At 43.8% G+C, this 17925-nt stretch overlaps 2 protein-coding genes across 4 annotated transcripts in view; both read left to right on the top strand.

Annotated features, from left to right (window-relative positions):
• The first annotated feature begins 1177 nt into the window (after positions 1-1177).
• SPP1 (secreted phosphoprotein 1) lies at positions 1178-5729 on the top strand. Of its 2 annotated transcripts, none has more exons than XM_052772823.1 (7): positions 1178-1312; positions 2587-2649; positions 2754-2804; positions 3708-3812; positions 3969-4013; positions 4241-4492; positions 4973-5729. In XM_052772823.1, exons 2-7 carry the CDS (start codon positions 2596-2598, stop codon positions 5378-5380), a joined length of 915 nt encoding a protein of 304 aa, XP_052628783.1. In that variant the 5' UTR covers positions 1178-1312; positions 2587-2595; the 3' UTR covers positions 5381-5729. The 2 variants fall into 2 exon arrangements, with proteins under 2 accessions (XP_052628783.1, XP_052628793.1); XM_052772833.1 differs by having other exon boundaries at positions 1185-1308; positions 2582-2649.
• Positions 5730-6195: 466 nt separating this feature from the next.
• Positions 6196-17925, top strand: part of PKD2 (polycystin 2, transient receptor potential cation channel) — a 34600-nt gene continuing 22870 nt past the window's right edge. For both annotated transcript variants that reach the window (XM_052772716.1, XM_052772707.1), the window contains exons 1-2: positions 6196-6628; positions 14298-14411. In XM_052772716.1, coding sequence (XP_052628676.1) covers positions 6226-6628; positions 14298-14411 — 517 coding nt within the window. In that variant the 5' untranslated portion in view covers positions 6196-6225. The remainder of the gene's footprint in view (positions 6629-14297; positions 14412-17925) is intronic.

Genomic DNA, 17925 nt, shown 5'->3' with positions numbered 1-17925 from the left:
TATTCCATTGCTGCTTGACTAAGGACACATCAAACAATAGCTGGGTATCAGAAATGAGGACAAAGATAACCACTTTGAAACAGTTATAAATATTCTGCCTTCTAAAAGGGCTATTTGGAATGTTTTCCTGTTTTTGAATGACACTTCATTGTCATTTTAAAGAAACACTGAATGGAAGAGGGTCTGAGAGTCTTACAGCACATCACAGATGACGCAGCATCTATCCAAAGCTATGGCTGTCCAAGCGAGGCACTGCCAGAATAGATCTGTTGCCCATCAGCAGGGCCGATGCACTGCTCTGTATCAGACATGGAATTTCATCCCATGGTGTCCGTTGCTTCCCAATGCTAGTCATGGCACTCCTCATAGTGGAGCTATAGCTGCTATATTTTTTTCCTATTTCTTTTTTTAAGCTTGAAAAATTTCTAGCATCTGCTCCCTGAAAAGGGTTCTGGAGCAGGTTTGGTGCAGCAGACAGCTGTAGCAGGTAACTCAACTGAACCACCTAAGAGAGTGAATGAAACCAGAAAGGACCCAGAAGGGATACAAAAGAATAGAAGAGGAGTGAGAATTTCTGATAATGGTGCACAAACACTCTTTAACTAGACTATCAGTGGCTCTTGTATACCTTTACAAACAAGTTTCTGGATGCAGAATGCCTATTGAGACACACTAATTTTTTTTTTTTTTACCTATCTCAGACCAAGAAGGCAAAAGGCCGTATTCTACACCCTGTCTTTGCAATTCCCATTACAATATGTGTACACTGGAGAGCAAATCTATAACTTTGTGGAAGCATTAAGACCTTTTGGGGGAGTTTTATGTTCAGATCTCTTTCTTTCTGCACACATTACATATTCCTACCCCCTATGCAACAGGGCATGAAAGGTTTCTGGGAAACTGGGCACTGCCTTTTCACAAAAGGAGGACAGACGTGCCCTGAAGTCCTCCTACATGATACCAAATGCTGTGCATTCAACAAACCTGCTGGTTAATGATCTTGCCCATAAGTAATGTTTTAACCATAGAGTAGCTTTTGTTTGCTTCAAAAGCCACAAAGCTAAAGAGGAAGTGTAGGAGAACGTGGGCAGGACGGTGGCCAGGAGCCTCATGACTTCATCTTTTTCCGCCACATGGGGATTGGTGGCCGTGCCTGGGACAGGGTTTAAATTCCCTGAGGTCAGAGATGTCGGGCAGTCAGGGGATGAGGAGAGAAAGCCAGATCTGCTGGTAGCCAACTGGCTGGAGCTGCTGCTGGGATCACTAAGAGCGCTCTTGTCGCAGCTGACTCCTCCAGCACCAGAGAAGGTAATATTTTGCTTTTTTACCTGACGTGCCATTCTGTCTGCAGCTTTAGTCAAGGAAGTGTTGGGCAGGAGATCTTTGAAAACTGCTTCACCGGACAGGGACATTTGATGTTTCTCTGTGGAAAAAGGTGTGCTTTTATAGGAGCAACATTGCTTTAGTGATGCAAGGTATTATACATAGTCACAATTTTAAACCTGTGTGCTGATAGATGTCAGGAGGAGGTTACTGAAAACCCTGCCACTGGATCAAGTGCTGGAAACTCAAAGCTGGTACTTGAACACAGAAAGCTTCCTCTGTCGTGTAACCACTGCCTGGCAGTGTCCCTGTTTTTCCTGGCAGGCTTGCAGTTTGTGCTGCACACTACTGAATGGATGGGACACACACACTGTAACACTGTACAGAGAGTTACATTCTCTGTAACTCTTGAAATTGCAATACCTCTAATAGAGTGTCCTGCCTCAGGGCCAGCCTTATTAATGTATTTTAAATGTGCCCTTACTAGCCTTTCTTTTCTGCTATGATTTACTAAAGTTTTAAATGCCTCTTGTTCATCAGTAAATTGGTTTAATTTCTCAGGAATGTTCCTTATCCTGGGAATTGGTCTGTCAGCACCAAAATTTACTGTAGCTCAGCACCCTCCTAATTTCAGCAGGAATCACTCATTTATTAAATTTCTAAAATGGCAATGTGGGCAGATATTTTACTTCATCTCTCGCTTGGAAACACAGGTTATTCTGTTCAAACTTCCTGAGGGGGAAATAAAGGTCTATCAATAAGAGCAGCTTATGTTCATATAAACTGAGTTTACTTACAGTGACTCCAATTAATAACCCTGAAAACTAGTTTTAAAATAACTGAAAAGATAATCCAAGCTGAGTTTGTCTTGTCCTGTCTCTTCTGACAAAATGTTAAATGAAGGAAGATAAACCAAAGCTAATCTTTATAGCACTTTGTTTTTCACAAAGCTTTTCCTTTGCCAGTGCAAGTCAGTAGATGACAGAAGGAGTCTGCTCGCCTTCTCAGTGTGGCTACTCCCACCACTGCTCAGCCCTTCTCAGTACCTGGTTTTAAAATTCTTGTAGCTTTTGAGTTACAAAACAAGGTGGGTGTGGGGGGGTGGTGGAGGACGGAAGAAAAAGATTGGCGTGGGCAGAATGAATCCTTAGCAGAGAGCTGGTCTTGGCACAGTGAAGGACACCAGGAGAAAGAAAAAGTCTATGGCATTTTTGTGGTATTTTACCTTGTTGACTCACTGTTCCAAAATATTTTCTAGGTAAAAAAATCACAATGAAGGCGGCAGTTCTGTGTTTATGCCTTATCAGCATCACTGCTGCATGGCCAGTGAGTAAATCACAAATGCGTATCAGTAATCACTTGCATATTTTCTTTGCATATTAGCAAGAAATTAATACTGACAAATGCTTTTTCTCTTTTCTCCCTTCAAGGTGAGTAAACACAAGCAGCATGCCATTTCTGCCAGCTCTGAAGAAAAATATGTAAGCTCCTTTTGTCTTTCTATTCATTTTCTTTAATAAATGCTTTTTGATTTTTTTTTCTCTAATACACATTGTCTGATACTTGTTTTATGATTGTAGCTGCTTGCAGAATGTGTCCTCACCTGGCTGTTATGAGCAAGTTTCTCAGGCAGCCAAAGCAGACCGTCACGGATGTCAGTAGACTTTTGCCATGTTAGGCATCCTGGTTGTGGACTTCCGTTAGTTGTATCTCTGGACTAGCACTGTAAACTTCTTTTCTAAATGAAAAATGTGTAAGCTGCCAGTTAAAAAGAGAAAAGGACTGTAGCATGGCACAACTACTATAATCTACATTCATTAGTGTGGATCAGATGACAATATTTGGTGCTGAAAGAGCACTTCAATTCCCATGATTTTTTTGAGTGGTGCGAGTGAACTGTATTAGTCTTGTATATAGCTGTTTGATTTATACTCCACTGCCAGCTACCACCCATGTAAAATAAATTCTCTGCTCTGAGAATCAGCTACTGCATTTAGTTTAGAGTCTTCATGATGTGGGAGATAAATCACTCTTGGGAAAAAGACCTGAGAATTAGCAGAATGATGGTTGTTAGATATAACTCCAAATTTCACTCAATAAAAACCAGCTGGAGAAATTGATCTGAAATTCCCCAGGCTCTGCCAGTGGGAAAGGCACATCTTCTGTATTATATTGTTTGGGTATAATGTTCATCTGTGATCACGGCTTGTTCTGAGTCCTCTTCCTACTGCAATGAATTGCTGAGGACACATGCTGTACAAAGGGAGTATGTATTGCAGATGCCACATCTGTGTGCAGACAAAGGTTGTGATGCAGGCAGCTTTGCCCACTCCTGTATGCACCTTTGTGGATTAACCCCCCCCCCTTTTTTTTTTCTCTTGAAGGATCCCAGGGGCCATCACTCACACAGATACCACCACCACCACATGAATTCTCAGTCTTGGGAGAGTCTGCAGCACACACAGAATGACCTGATGTCACCTCAGCAGGTATGGGCAACTAATGGGAAGAGAAAGTAGAGCACCTTTCAATGGCAAGATTTGCAAGTTAGGATTAAGTGCTTAAAGAACAGTCAACATGCTGATCAGCTCTGCTGTATATGCTTTAGTGTGCTAATAGTGAGTTTTATTCTATGTTGTTTTCAGACTCTTTACTCTTCAGAAGAAAGCGTGGATGTCCCGGTACAACCGGTAAGTGTTTTGAACAGCAAAATGTCAGTTGAGTGCTGCAGGGCAGCCAGTGTCTAGCAGCACTTATTTTCCTCAATCAAAAGCTTCAGGCAGGGTGAGGCGAGTTCAGAGCAATTAGTGCACATAGCTCCTCAACAGTGCATAAGCCCTGGGTGAGCAGGACAGATACCAGTCTGCACATCTCATATATATGTTCACTTGCCTGATGCATAATAAATGTTTTCCAGCACTTTCCTGATGTGTCAAGCAAGAGCCATGAAGATGTGGATGATGACAACGATGATAATGATTCCAATGACACGGATGAATCTGATGAGGTTGTCACGAGTTTTCCCACAGACATTCCAGTAACTGTACCCTTCCCTCCTTTCCCTTTCACCCGAGGAGACAACGCCGGCAGAGGTGACAGCGTGGCCTACAGGGTGAGGGCAAAAGCCACAGTGGTGGAGTCTAGCAAACTCCGCAAAGCTGCAAAAAAGGTAAATAGCTCTGAGCAATGGTACCGAGGTTTTTGGAAAAGGGTAGGGAACTTGAAAATGGACATGTTATTTTATGGGAGTCAGTTTTTAAAAGGATTGGTAAGGGGAAATAGGCATAAGTGAAGGAATGCATTTCCTTTCTCTGGATACCCCAAACTAGGGGTTATTGATGGCTGTCGATGTGCCGAGGCAGGAGTGTTGCCTGCTGCTGCTAGCTGTGCAACACTGCAATTTGCACTATCATGATATACTTGCACACGTGAAATGCGAGGCCAGGATCAAACTTCAGTTTCTCGTACTGTGAAATGTTCATGTAACTCCATAGAAGACCACCGTGTCTCCAGGCAGAGATGTATCATGCAGGCTTTGAGTGTCCCTGCAGCCTATGCAGCTTGCTTTGGTGCAGTACGGCAACACCTGTTGCAAGATCAGTTTCTCAGGAGTGACAGTGGCTCTTTCTTATTTTGCTTTCTAACACAGCTTATTGTGTATGATGCCAGTGAGGAGGATGAGAGTGCCCTGGATGCAGACAGCCAGCAAACGGGGCTCTCCCGGGAGGATCCTGCTGCCCGCCGCTCCCTGGGGAAGCACGCCATCAGCAGGGAATGGGCTGACAAGAGCCACGGGCAGGACAGCAGCGAGCTGGACAGCAAGCAGCATGACCGGAGCATGGAAAACGACAGCCGGCAGAAATTCGATAGCCATGAGGCGGAAGGAGATGATAGCAAGGCTGGTGTCAGAGGGGATAGCTACCAGACCATGGAAAGCAGGGAGAGCCAGGTCCGTGTTTCAGCTGAGATCCCTGACGATAACAGCAATCAAACGTTGGAGAGTGCTGAGGATGCTCGAGATCATCACAGCATTGAAAATAACGAAGTCACCCTTTAAAGGGAGACAAATGTTATGTTTCCCTTCTTTTTCAATTCCTACCTAAGGGGAGGGGGGAGTAGCTTCATTTCGGGTAACTGTTTGTAAGTAAGTGTTGAGCACGTGGTGACTTTTGGGGTTTGGGGCAGCTTCTTTACCCGGTGGCCTCCCCTTGGCTGCCAGCAGTGCCAGCCCTCCACACTGCACATCGCACCGGCCTCACAGGATGCCATCGGCAGAGGTGCAGGGAAGCAAGATGAACACTGTCAGACACACAGAGTGAGCGTTACCTCCCTGGCATGCTGCTCTCTGTACTGCCAGCCTGTATTTTGCTGTAACCAGATTTAAATAAAAACCACAAAACCCTATACCTGTGGGCTCCATTACTGTTTGCTGGTTTGGGGCAGGGGGGAGCTTTCTGGCTGCTTCAGGAGCTTTAACATCTCTCCTTCTTAAAATTGTGTGAAATAGCTGTTCCCCCGCAATTTATTAAGGGGGTAAAACCCCTCCGCGGGGCCTCCTTCCACCTGTATCGAGGGAGAGCGGCGAGCTGGCCTGAAATGCCCGGCGCCGGCCCCTGCACCGCTACTACAGAGGCGCCGCAGGGCTTCCCGCCTGACGGCTCGGCTCGGGGCTTCACGCCTTGCGGGGTGGGGGCGGGAGGCATTCGCCGGGAGCGCGGCCCTAAGGGCCGCATCCCTCTCTCAGGGCACGGGGAGGGAAGAAAGCCCCGGCCGCCGCTCCCGCTGGGAGGCAGGGCAACTACATCTCCCTCCGTACCCCGGGCTTTCCGGGCCGGCGCCGGAGGGCGGGGTAAGGGGCGGAGGCGGCGGCGCCCCGCCCCGGGCGGCGGCGGCGGCGTGCTGATGGCGGGCCGTGGGGGCTGCCGGCCCGGTCGGGAGCAGCTGGAGCTGGAGCGGCTGGGCGAGGCGGCGCGGGCCGGCTCTTGCCCGCCGTCGCCGCCGCTCTCCGCCTGCTCGCGGCAGGCCTGGAGCCGGGACAACCCGGGCTTCGAGCCCGAGGAGGAGGTGGCGGCGGCGGCGGCAGGGCCGGTGCTGGAGATGGACGTGGAGTGGGGCAGCCCTGCGGCCGATGCTTCGTCGTCGTCGGGCAGCGGCGCGGCGGGTCAGGGCGACGGCGGGCGGCGGCAGCGGCGGCTCCCCGCGGGGCGCGGCGCGGCGGAGATGCTGAGCCGCCACCAGGTGCCGCCCGATGGCGCCGCACCCCACCGAGCGACCTGGGCCAAGCGCCTGGCGCGGCGGCTGCGAGGTGAGAGAGAGCCTCTGCCCCCCTCCCCTCCACCCCCTGCCCTGGCCCCTCCTGCCGGAGTGGGGCTCCGAGTCTTTCTCGGCCTTCGCGGCTCGCTGCCTTTTCCTGCAGACTGTCGCCAAGAGGAGCGTGTATGAGTAGTTCGTAGTCCCTTTGCCTTTTCTTCCACCCACCCCTTTGCTATCCGTCCTCTTTTTCCTCTACCCGTGTTCCTTTCCCATCTCCTGTCTGTCCATCCGTGCTTGCCCCTGTTTGTGTCGCCACTTCTTCAGGCACATGCGTGTTCTGATCTCTGTCCTGGTTATGCCACCCAGCACACACAAATGCATGCACACCTCTCTCCTTTTCCTCTGGAGCACAGAGCTTACTGCCCCTCAGGTATTAATCCTGGCTGCTTTCAGTGTAAGAGGCTCTCGTGAGTGGTTTTTAGATACATGTGGCTTTTCTGACCCAACACCAGGTCTTTGGAGAGCTGGAGCAGAATACTTGTCTTTCTTTTTCAGCATCCTCTGTCCTATAAAAGAGGTGGTTAGGATGGCATTCGTGCTTAGAGTGGGCTTGTTGGGAGAGTGTTTTATTCATTTTTGCTTTTCTGCAATATTGTGCAGTGCCTTGGAGCTGCCCTCAGTTGTTGAGAGCTGCCTGTTGACACACAGCTGGTGACCAGGGATGTAGTTTGAAGCGTAAGTGGGAGCATATCATATGAGCGTTTGGAGTGTCATTCTAAGCTTACTGCATTAACTCTGTGCTGAGCTGGCCCTGTACGGGGTTGGTTTGACACAGCAGAGAAAATGGTGGATGGGGAGTTCTTTGGATTCAAGGTTGTGGGAGCACATGTGAGAAACCCCCCTTCCTTTTCAGAGAAGTTTAAAATGTCAGCATCAAATCATGAGGATTTTAAATGCAGGATTTGTTTAAATGTCAGACAAAATCTTTATAAAGTTGCAGGAAAAGTAAACCATATTTAGAAAGTAAGGTTTCTTCTTCTAAAATGTGAATTTTCTGAAGTGATAGATAGTACTGCTACTGGCTGGCACAGCATCAGCAGAGGTGTCAAAACAAACTTGATTTTAAGCAGGGACTTGCACATTAGGCTATTGTATGTCCTGTATACTGTTACTTTGATTTTCATGTGCATTCAAAAATTGTTTGCTGTAAGGATTTCTCTGACTTCAGCTGTCTTGCACCAAAATAAATCCCTCTTGATCATTGCAGTGTTTTACTTGGATACAAGTCAGACTCGTAGAGATTATGGAATAGAGCATGTTTTCTTTTCAACAGATTTTATTGGGAGAGTGTTCAGGGAACTAAGTCACTTCATAACAAGACCAGAATGGCCAGGAAAAAATATAAATTATAATTATGTTGTGCATGAACTGGCACTGCTCTGTTTGGAGTCTTCAATGGTGTGTTTAGTTTAGTCTGTCGCTGAGATACATAAATGCCTAGGAAAGGAGCTGCTTCATGTGGAGAAAGTAAAGTCCTTTTACAAAAGTGCTTATCTAAGTAAACTGTTCAGATGCTCCCTTCGTACTAGCTGTTGCTGAGAAGGAAGCTCCTGTATATGCTTTTAACTGCGGTGAAAAATAGTGGTGTTTTAACATGAGGTGAGTGTGAGAGTGACTTAGTGATGACCTGGCGTAAGTTGCTACTGTTTCATCTCCATCATGGTTTCTGCCATAATACTCAAAAATGGATTATCCATGCTAGGGCTGATATTGGTGCTGGTTTCTGAGCCATTTTGAATGTGAAGGCAGACCTTAATAACATGTGGTTTGTGTGAGGTCAGAGTATTCGCAGATAGAAAGAAAGTCCATCAGACAGACTCCCCCCCCCGCCCCGAGATACTGTTCTAACAAAGGCTTAGTAAAATGCTTTGTTGAATCATCTATAGTTTGTCTGCATCTACAGCTGAGGGTTGGTTTTGGGTGGAGGAAGGTTGCTTATTTTTAGTATGCTTTCTTTCCTAGCAGTTTTTTTTGTTTTTAAGCCTATATTTGTATTTTAACCTTGTTCAGCTGAGCAAGCAGCAGAACCCAGAGGAATTGGCTTTTGGTGAAGCTGCATTCTGTGCTGGGCAGAATAAATGCAGCTGGGCCTTTAGTGGCATCAGTATCAGGCAGATGTTGCCAGAGAAGATACTCTGGCCCTGCTCTGATAATGGATCCCTTGCCTGTCTTGCTGCCTAGAAGCAATCTATCTTGGGCTAGAATGACCACTTTGGGAGCTGATGCACATCCGTAGCGTGAACTTTTAATTTCTGTTCTCAGACTGAACCAGGAGGACCACCTTTGACATGGTAACGTTATGTATCCTTTCAGCTGGTGTGGTTCTCCTTACGCTACTGGGTGTAAGCCTATTAATCAAGTGTGTGCTGTGTGGAGAATGGTGCAAAGTTACACGTTTTTGCAGTGCAAGAAAACAAAAAGAAATATTTTCAATAATGGCTGTGGACCAAGCTGCCTCTTGCTGTTCGAGACAGTGTACACTGGTAGTATTCTATTTTTAGCTGTAAAATGAAAAGGCTTGGTTTCATGTTTTAGGCATGTTTGGAGTGGGTTTATCCCTGTGGTTACTATCCACAGTTTCTGTTGATTTCTGACCTGCATACATTTTGTGTTTATAGGCAAGTGTAGCTAAAGTTTCTGTAGTAGACAGATCCTTTTCTGGCTCTTTCATGAGAGTGTTGCCATTAATTCATAGACACCGTAAATGGGTAGGTGTGACTTTCATGCTGTGGAGGTACTGCAGGGTGCTGTACTTGCCTGCTGCCGAAGTAACTAACCTTCCCTGAAGAATGTGGTTGCTGCAGGCTACACAGCAAAAGGGCTGATTTAAAGCCTGATATTAATATAGGGCACTTGAAGGATAAGTGAGGTTTTAATATTGGAGAGAGCACTCAGCAGTTCTTTTGACATTTCATGGATAACTGTGAGGATCTTTCAAGACTGGAAAATGAAATCCTCAGTACTCAGTTTTATTTCAAGATAACTAGAGGAAAGTTAGCATAGATTTGTTTAATGAAATTCCATTTCACTAAACAATTCAATAACAGGGATTAATCCTTTGGATATCAAAAGTGTTACCATGGCTAAACAAGTTGCCATTCATCAGCTGAAGGATATTGAATGACTGCTTACACTTTTCTTACTGTCAGCTGTGAAATAAAAATGCAGAGAGGATTTAAGGTAATGGGATTTTGGTAATTGCAACTATTGGAGTGACTGTAACAGGAGTTACTAAGTGAATAGAAAGTCAACTACTTCAGACTATCTGTATTTTAGCTTCTTCTCTTTGTGGATTCTTTTCAGATTTTAACATGAGTCTCTGTTGAAGTAGCTTTAGTCCCTCTAGTTTTGCAGATCTCTTCAGCAAACATCCCAGATGCTGAGGGGAGAGGAGGGAATGACTATTCAACTCCATTAAGGAGAAAGTAATCAAAAGTTTTAATGAATAAGAGAAAAGTCCATTTCCAGAGCCAGGCTGGAAAGGTAATCTGCCCCTCAGAGCTGTACTTTGGTGACCCAGTGCTACTGTGTCCTCATGTGTGTCAATACTAAGGAGTGTATGTGGGGCATTTCTTGAAAGGTTTTCTTAGTCATTGTTAAATGGATGTATCAAATGTAATTTCCAATCACTCATTAATTGTTACTTTCATGAAGAACGCCTCATGACATTTTTACTGAGTTGAACTAGTGCAGGAAAGTGAACTAAGGATTGTGAGCCTGTGTTTTGTTGTTTTGGGACAAAGCATCTTTGCCTGAGGGTCACTTTCCTCTCCTCCCTCCCTCCCCCCCCCACCCCCCCCCCCGCATTCTTTCTCCCGCATCTGAATTTCTGTTTAGGCAGATTAGTTAGTGATATGTATCTTGGCTTGAGCATTTTCAGAATTTAAGACTTTTACATAAATCTGAATTACTTAATAGGCATTCTATACCTTATAAACTTGGCTTTATGATTATGTAGGTATATATGTATATGTAAGTACATATACATTATATATATTACATGTATGTATTTAACACTTTATATATGTGTAAATAAAGATTTTAATTTCCTGTGTTACCTAACAAGCCAGACTTTTTATTATAAGATGAAATTTCATTTATATTTTTATTTGCACTTGATCATTATTTTTTGACAACTATTCTGAGTTCATGTACTCTTTGGCTAAGCCGTTTGGGCTACAGAATGAGTATGAGAGAATTGTTAGTTGCAGATTTCTTTGATGAATGAAAGAGTATGTAGATTCTGTCAAAAAGTTGATGAATAGCAAATTTATATAAGGAATGAACTGAAAATGATCAATTGAGGCTAGAAACGAAATGTTTTTGGTGCTTGCAGTAGATGTCAACTTAAATCCAGCACTGCTTACCGCCACTATTCTTGATGCATCTAAACCAACATTCTAATATGGCAAAAAGGGGAGTAGTGTACATATCTTCTAAAAATGTGGCAACTAATGAAAGCTTCAAGCTAGCTGATGGGCAAATCCAGATTTCATTTAACACAAAGATCATTGTATGATCTCTGGTGCTGTTTGTTTTGTTTGGGTTTTTTTTCGTTCACATATAACTTTCTGTTCCTTGCTGACTGACTCCTAACAATATTCTAATATGACAGAATTTGAGCTTGCAAGCTTTCTGCTCACCACATTTCTTATTGGTGAGTAATGTGCTGACAGCTGGGACTCGGCTCTCTTGCCAGCTTAGCTCACTGGCTGTTCCAGCCTTTTCTTCCTCTCTTCCGTAATGTTTTCCTGCCTTTATTATGAGGGTTGCTAGTGCAACGTAGTGCTGTGTTAGAGGCTGAATTTGTTGAGTTCTTTATTATTAGTGACTCTGTAAATGTTCTTGGTTTTGTGTTTCTGTCTTCAAGAATGACCTAATGGCGAGGATTTGGCATTCTGTGTAGTAAAGTTGCAGTCTTTATCTGTAAGTTTTCAGACTTAGCCTTAAAGAACAGCTTTGAAAAAGCTTTCTTGTTTTGGGGGCTGACACCAGTAAAAGTTGTAAATTACTAATTAAGGAGTGTGAACAGAGATTAATGCTAAGACTATTAGTGCTTGCTGTGCCTATGCAAGAGAAGTTTCCTGGTTGACTTTGTGGTTGGGTCACAACTTAAAAATGTGGTAGCTGAAAGGCTTCTAAAAACATCTAGCACTTTTTTTTTCTGAATACACCTTGTATTTGCAGGTAGAGGGAAGAGCTTCCTTATTCCCATCTCTTTGTTAGCAAATGAAGTTCTGCTGCAGGCAGATTAGCCCTTTGTCTGTTTTAGTCTTACAGCAGTGGTTGCAAAGCAGCTGAACTCTTGCTTCATTGTCAGATTTATAACATGTTTTGGCTGTCCCTTTTTGCTGTTCCATTTGACTTAAAATTACTGTGGTATGTTTGATCGATCCAAGATTTTTTCCTAGGGAGTTTGAGGTTATTCCATTTCCATCTATGGAGAACATAAAGGATGCTTTAAAAGGTTGGCTGTTTAAAATACCTGAAAAGGGTGGAAGTTTGGTGCACTTCTGTATGAGTGAATTTTCATTTTCGTATGCTTTCTCTCCCACCATAAACTAAGGTCAAATCGCCTTGCTTTATTTAGGCTTAAATGAAGAGAAGTACCTTGAAGGTAGCAGTTCTGGTCTGAGCATCAGCAGCTGTTCCCAGCTTTTTTTTCTGTTCTGTTTTAGGCACAGGAAATAAGTATGGTGACTACTAACTGCTTTCTCTTCTCAGATGATTGTTTCTTTTAGAGACTCCATTTAAAAGATCCTTTTGCTTTTCTGTTACCCTTTTGGAAGGGATCACCAAACTTCAGTAACTTCTCTTACACTGTCTTCTTGAGAATGTCAAATATAATAGTGTGGTGGGTTGACCCTGGCTGGGTGCCAGGTGCCCACCAAAGCTGCTCTATCACTCCCCCTCCTCAGCTGGACAGGAGAGAGAAAGTACAACAAAAGGTTTGTAGGTCAAGTGAGGACAGGGAGAGATCCCTGAACTAATTACCGTCACAGGCAAAACGGACTTGACTTGGGGAAAATTAACTTAATTTATTGCCAACCAAACCAGAGTAGGGTTTGGTATTACCAGAAGTAATACCAAATCTTAAACCACCTTTCCTCCACCCCTCCCTCCTTCCCAGCTCAACCCCACTCCCAGCTCTCTCTACCTCCTCCCCCTGGCAGCACAGGGGAACAGGGGATGGGGTCAGCTCCCCACACCTTGTCTCTGCTGCTCCTTCCTCCTCAGGGGGAGGACTCCTCACACTCTTCCCCTGCTCCAGCGTGGGGTCCTTCCCATGGGAGACAGTCCTCCACAAACTTCTCCAATGTGGGTCCTTCCCATGGGCTGCAGTTCTTCAGGCACAGACTGCTCCAGCGTGGGTCCCCCGCAGGGTCACAAGTCCTGCCAGAAAACCTGGTTCAGCGTGGGCTGCTCTTTCCACAGATCTTCAGGTCCTGCCAGGAGCTTGCTCCAGCGTGGGCTTTCCATGGGGTCACAGCCTCCTTCTGCCATCCACCTGCTCCGGCATGGGGTCCTCCCTGGGCTGCAGGTGGATATCTGCTCCACCATGGACCTCCCTGAGCTGCAAGGGGACAGCCTGCCTCACCATGGTCTCCCCCACGGGCTGCAGGGGAATCTCTGCTCCGGCGCCTGGAGCACCTCCTCCTTCCTTCTTCCCTGACCTTGGTGTCTGCAGGGTTGTTTCTCTTACATGTTCTCACTCCTCTCTCCAGCTGTAGTTTCTGTGTCCCAGCAACTTTTTTCCCCTTCTTGAGTATGTTATCCCAGAGGCACTACCACTATTGCCGATTGGCTCAGCCTTGGCCAGTGGTGGGTCCGTCTTGGAGCCGGCTGGCATTGGCTTCATGGGACATAGGGGAAGGTTCTAGCAGCTTCTCACAGAAGCCGCTCCTGTAACCGCCCCCCCCAAAACCTTGGCACACAAACCCAATACAAATAGGAAGCTAGTAACAGGCAGAAATAGTTCAGCTAATGCAGTTACCCACTTTGACAGCTAGATGGCAGTTGCTCATTTAGGACGCTGCTGATGTTTCAATGATAACTCTTTGTCGCGCAGGGAAAGAAATGTAGAAATACTCACCAAGATCCCTGCTGTGTGTCTGTTGGACATGCCTTGCCTATTTGGGAGAGGAAGGTTATGATTTGTTTTCTTTAAAAATATGTTTGACTGATGCATCCTCCTTCCAGGTAGAAAGTTAGTTAAGATTGCTATTAAAGGTTAGATACTGAACGTGGATTTTCATTCATCTAACAATGCTTTTCATATTTTAAAAAAACCCAAAACACTGCACTTCATTTTTTGAAGGATGGCTGTCTGTGCATGTCTTTGTATACTTGCATCTGTTTTCATACCATATGGCTTTAAGTGACAGCATTTCTGGCAAATATTCAGCAGATTCTGTTAGAGTTCTGCTGAGCTGTTACTAAATTATTGTGGTATCTCATGAATAGCAAATAACTGCCTTGGGCCCCTTTCAGCCTACAGAAGAAGTTGTTCTTGCTTGAACTTAGATCAGTTTAAAATCCATAGAAGAACCTGCAGCAGACATGACATAGGTTAAGCTTTCAAAACCACTTAACTTATTATGTCACTTCTGTGTCTAGTATCAGACATCTGTGTACATCATTATATGTGATTTCCTTTCAAGGTCTGTGGGGGACAAGACTCATGGAAGAAAGCAACACCAGCAGAGAACGATATCTAAAAAGTGTTTTGCGGGAGTTGGTTACATACATGATTTTCCTTGTGGTCTTGTGTGTCCGTAAGTACCATTCAGCACTAATGCATCCTGTTCTGTACTATCTGCTTGCTCTCTGTGATTCCAGAATGAAGGTTGTTTCAGTGACATGGGAGAAGAATTAATGGGCAGGTGTGTAGGCAAATATTTGGAATTAAATCTTTCTCTTGTTTCTGTGCATGGGTTGTTGCTTGAGGTTGAAAATACTGCAACTTTCTGTGCCTTAACAAGCTTTGAACATTTAAGCAGGCTATACTTATTCTTTGTTTTTAGGGAGCATTTTTTTAATGTAGCACCACATTGCAGTGTAATGCTTCTGCTATACATTTTGAAATAACTGAACAGAACTGTTAAATGTGAAGAGTAAGAGTTAGTCATCTAGGACAAAAAATTAAACCAAATTTATCACCAAGCTTATGTACAGATCATTCTAAGAGTAAAAGTTATTGATAGTAGGTGGAAAGGCAGAGATAATGCTAACTACTTAGAAATACCTGATAATCTGAGTTTGCATGATGCTGGATGTTTTAAATGCATCTGGGACTTATATATACTCAGGGGTATATGGATCACAGCTGGAGACTTCCATGATTTAAGTGTGTCATCTGATTTGTTGTCTATGATATCATATGAGTTATCATAACACTATAGAACACACAACAGTTTAACATTCAACCTACTCTTTTTTTTTTTTTAAATTTTTTTTGTTTTTTTAATTTTGTTTGGCTTTTAAGTAGGTGACTACTTTGAGGTAGGTGCTCTAGAATCAACACTGAAGACAGTATTAGTAGCTTCTACTAAATACAGTCTTAGTACAGAAGTGAGGCGCTTGATGGATCTCCAGCCTCATGCACAACAATATTCCTGGACCTAAACGGAGTTTAAGAAAGCAGCCTGAACTGAGTTTGCAGGTCTTTTCTCAGGGTGAGGAACCTTAGTGGTACTAGAGCATAGATAGTGCAGGATGTTTATCACAAGCTTCACAGGGCACCCTGAACAGTTGTGGCTGATACAATGTAACAGTTCTGAGACGGGTGTCTTTTCTGGCCTTGGGAACTTGAAGCCCTTACACAATTCTATTTCAAGATTTCTAGGGTTTTTTAAGTTAATAGTCAAAACAAGGCACGTTCATATAATTGCATAAAAATTAGTAAGACAGTGCAAAATAGAACTTAACTATGGAGTTGTGAAATAGATGTTTTATTTGGTTACTAGGGAGAATAACAACAAAATCTGTATGCATTAAGTTAGCCGATATGTTTCAAGCCTCCAATTTTTAGTGTGGGCAGTTCTGTTCTAAATGCCTGAAATGTCAGTGATGCTTAAATTGTCATTTATGATCAGTTGTAATAGAACAAGGTGATGTTTTACTTTTTTGTGAAAGAGAAGCTTGGAGTGGAAAAGAAAACGCAAATCTACATTGGTAGATGGGCTCTGAGAGCAAGTCTGCCTTGCTTGTCTGGAGTAGGATTACCAAAAACCCCAAATCCCCAAACTTTATACTGTTGACACGACTGTTTTGGTCGTGTACTGCAAGCATGGTTATATATTAAATATAATGGGTTTTCCCTTTCCAAGTCCTTTAAGAATGCTTAGTGCAGGTTTATGAGCAAAGTTGTGTAAGACTGCTTGTGGCTGGTATGCTGTACCACCAGGAGAGGTGTAGCAGTGAGGGACCTGAATTAAAGTGAAATTGGTTTCAGTGGGAAAGGTTTGACTGCAGGCTGTTAACAATTTGTTCTGCTATAGAAAAAGATTTTTGGTAACAGAATAAAGGAAAAGTATACTGTGTTAAATACCTACAGATATTGCTTACTCATTAGTGCTTTTAAGTACTATCCTTTTTAATTTTACATGTAAGCAATAACTCTGGGACAGACTGGTCTGTGGCTTGGCATGCCCTAGGAGTGAGCTTTCTGGTGCAGGCTAAATGCTATGGGCATTTCTTGTACTCTTGTATTTTTAAGAGTACATATTTAGAGAGAAACCAGGTATTGCACAGTCATGTGATACATTCCATGTGCCACAGCAGAAGTCTATTAAAAATAGTTCTTGTTCTCTGGTTGCTAAAGAAAACACATTCTCTTCCCTGTGATTAAAATGTTTTTATAAAAATGTCAAAACTGATGGAGATTGTTTGGTATAAACTTAATCTTTCAGGCTTGTCTGAGTTTTAGCCATAAAATGGTTTTAAGTATTTACAGGCAGTAACAGTATCAGTGCCAGAGACTGTTCTCTCAAGCCATCTCAGCTTTGTACGTCCTTTTATAATTTATGCTGTGTGGTCCTCAGCTTGGCCCCGTGTGAGGAAAAGAAACATGCAGTCGTTTATTTTCTGTGGGGAGATTCTCTTAGAAGTGTTGTCTGAAAGTCGGATTCGTTACCCAGTGTGCAATGAGCCAATAATCACGTACTCAGAAGAAAAATTATTTATTTCGTATTTGCACAAAGATGGGTGCTAGGTGGTAATTCCACAAAGGTAGCACACCCTACAGTTAAACAAACAAGCAATTTACACAGTTTTGGATTCACCCATTTAGTTTCCAAAGTCCTTCCCCAAAATCATTATTGGTAGTCACTAATCTGTCACCATTTCTATTGGGCTAAGGTTTTCTCTGCTTCGAATTAAAAGTACAGTGTTCTTTTATTCTACAGCGCATGCTCAAGGAGTGTGTGGTGGGTGAGTCTTTTTGGTCTTGAATTGAGTTGGTGGTCGTGATCTCCCCCTGCTGCCTTTACCTTTCCCCTAGTTACCGCAGATGTCCACTGACTTCATGCCCATTATCAATCACTCAACTTTCGGCGCTTTCTAGGGCGGGATGTTTCCTTCTTATCGGTCTTCTAATTCTTTTTTGAGGTTCTTCAAGGCCCAATTACTCCAGGATGTCCTTGGTTAAAGAATGCTAGCTGCTTTCTTTTCTGATTACAAATGATGTGGATGAAGTGTCTTTAGACTGTCAGCTTAATATACATACAAATAACATCTTGCATAGAAAGAACAGATCATTTCACATTTTTAGGTTGATCTTCAACAGAAGCACTGCACATCTTGGGTGGAGTTTTGTTGTCTAACCATAGGCGGCTAATGTCATTCACAGTGCCCTGCGATATCGCACTTGACTGTCGTTATTTGCTCAAGCAGGGCATAGTTCTCCTGAGGTCTTGTGCCACCCGTGCCAGCTCTCTGTGGTTGCCTTGGATAGCACAAGTCACCTAAAAAGGCACTGATTGCCTCTCTTCAGATTGCTGAATCGTGCCTTTGTTTTCCTTGAAGTTAGCTTTTGTGGAAGCAGTAATAATAGAATGAGGTGTGAGGAGATTGAAGTAGACGGATGCCTGTAATCTTGAGAGCAGACAGCAGACAACCCTTTATTGCTAAAACACACACATACTTATAGTCACATATTCTGCAAAGTCACTGTACACGTGCACAAGCATAAAATATGATTGGTTATATCAACGCTGTACACGCACATAAACATAAGATATAATTGGTTATACTAACACTGTACACGCGCATAAACATAGGACACAATTG

This window comes from Harpia harpyja, chromosome 2 (genome assembly GCF_026419915.1).
Source record: "Harpia harpyja isolate bHarHar1 chromosome 2, bHarHar1 primary haplotype, whole genome shotgun sequence".
In the NCBI taxonomy this organism is placed as follows: domain Eukaryota; kingdom Metazoa; phylum Chordata; class Aves; order Accipitriformes; family Accipitridae; genus Harpia; species Harpia harpyja.
The sequence above is the reverse complement of the archived record's forward strand: the minus strand, read 5'-3'. Positions and strand labels throughout refer to the sequence as shown.

Bases quoted from the DNA above. Each gene is read 5' to 3' on its own strand.
- SPP1 (XM_052772823.1), top strand. From the start codon at position 2,596: ATGAAGGCGGCAGTTCTGTGTTTATGCCTTATCAGCATCACTGCTGCA. The intron at 2,650-2,753 runs GTGAGTAAATCA...TCTCCCTTCAAG, and splicing joins GCATCACTGCTGCATGGCCA to GTGAGTAAACACAAGCAGCA. The intron at 2,805-3,707 runs GTAAGCTCCTTT...TTTCTCTTGAAG, and splicing joins CCAGCTCTGAAGAAAAATAT to GATCCCAGGGGCCATCACTC.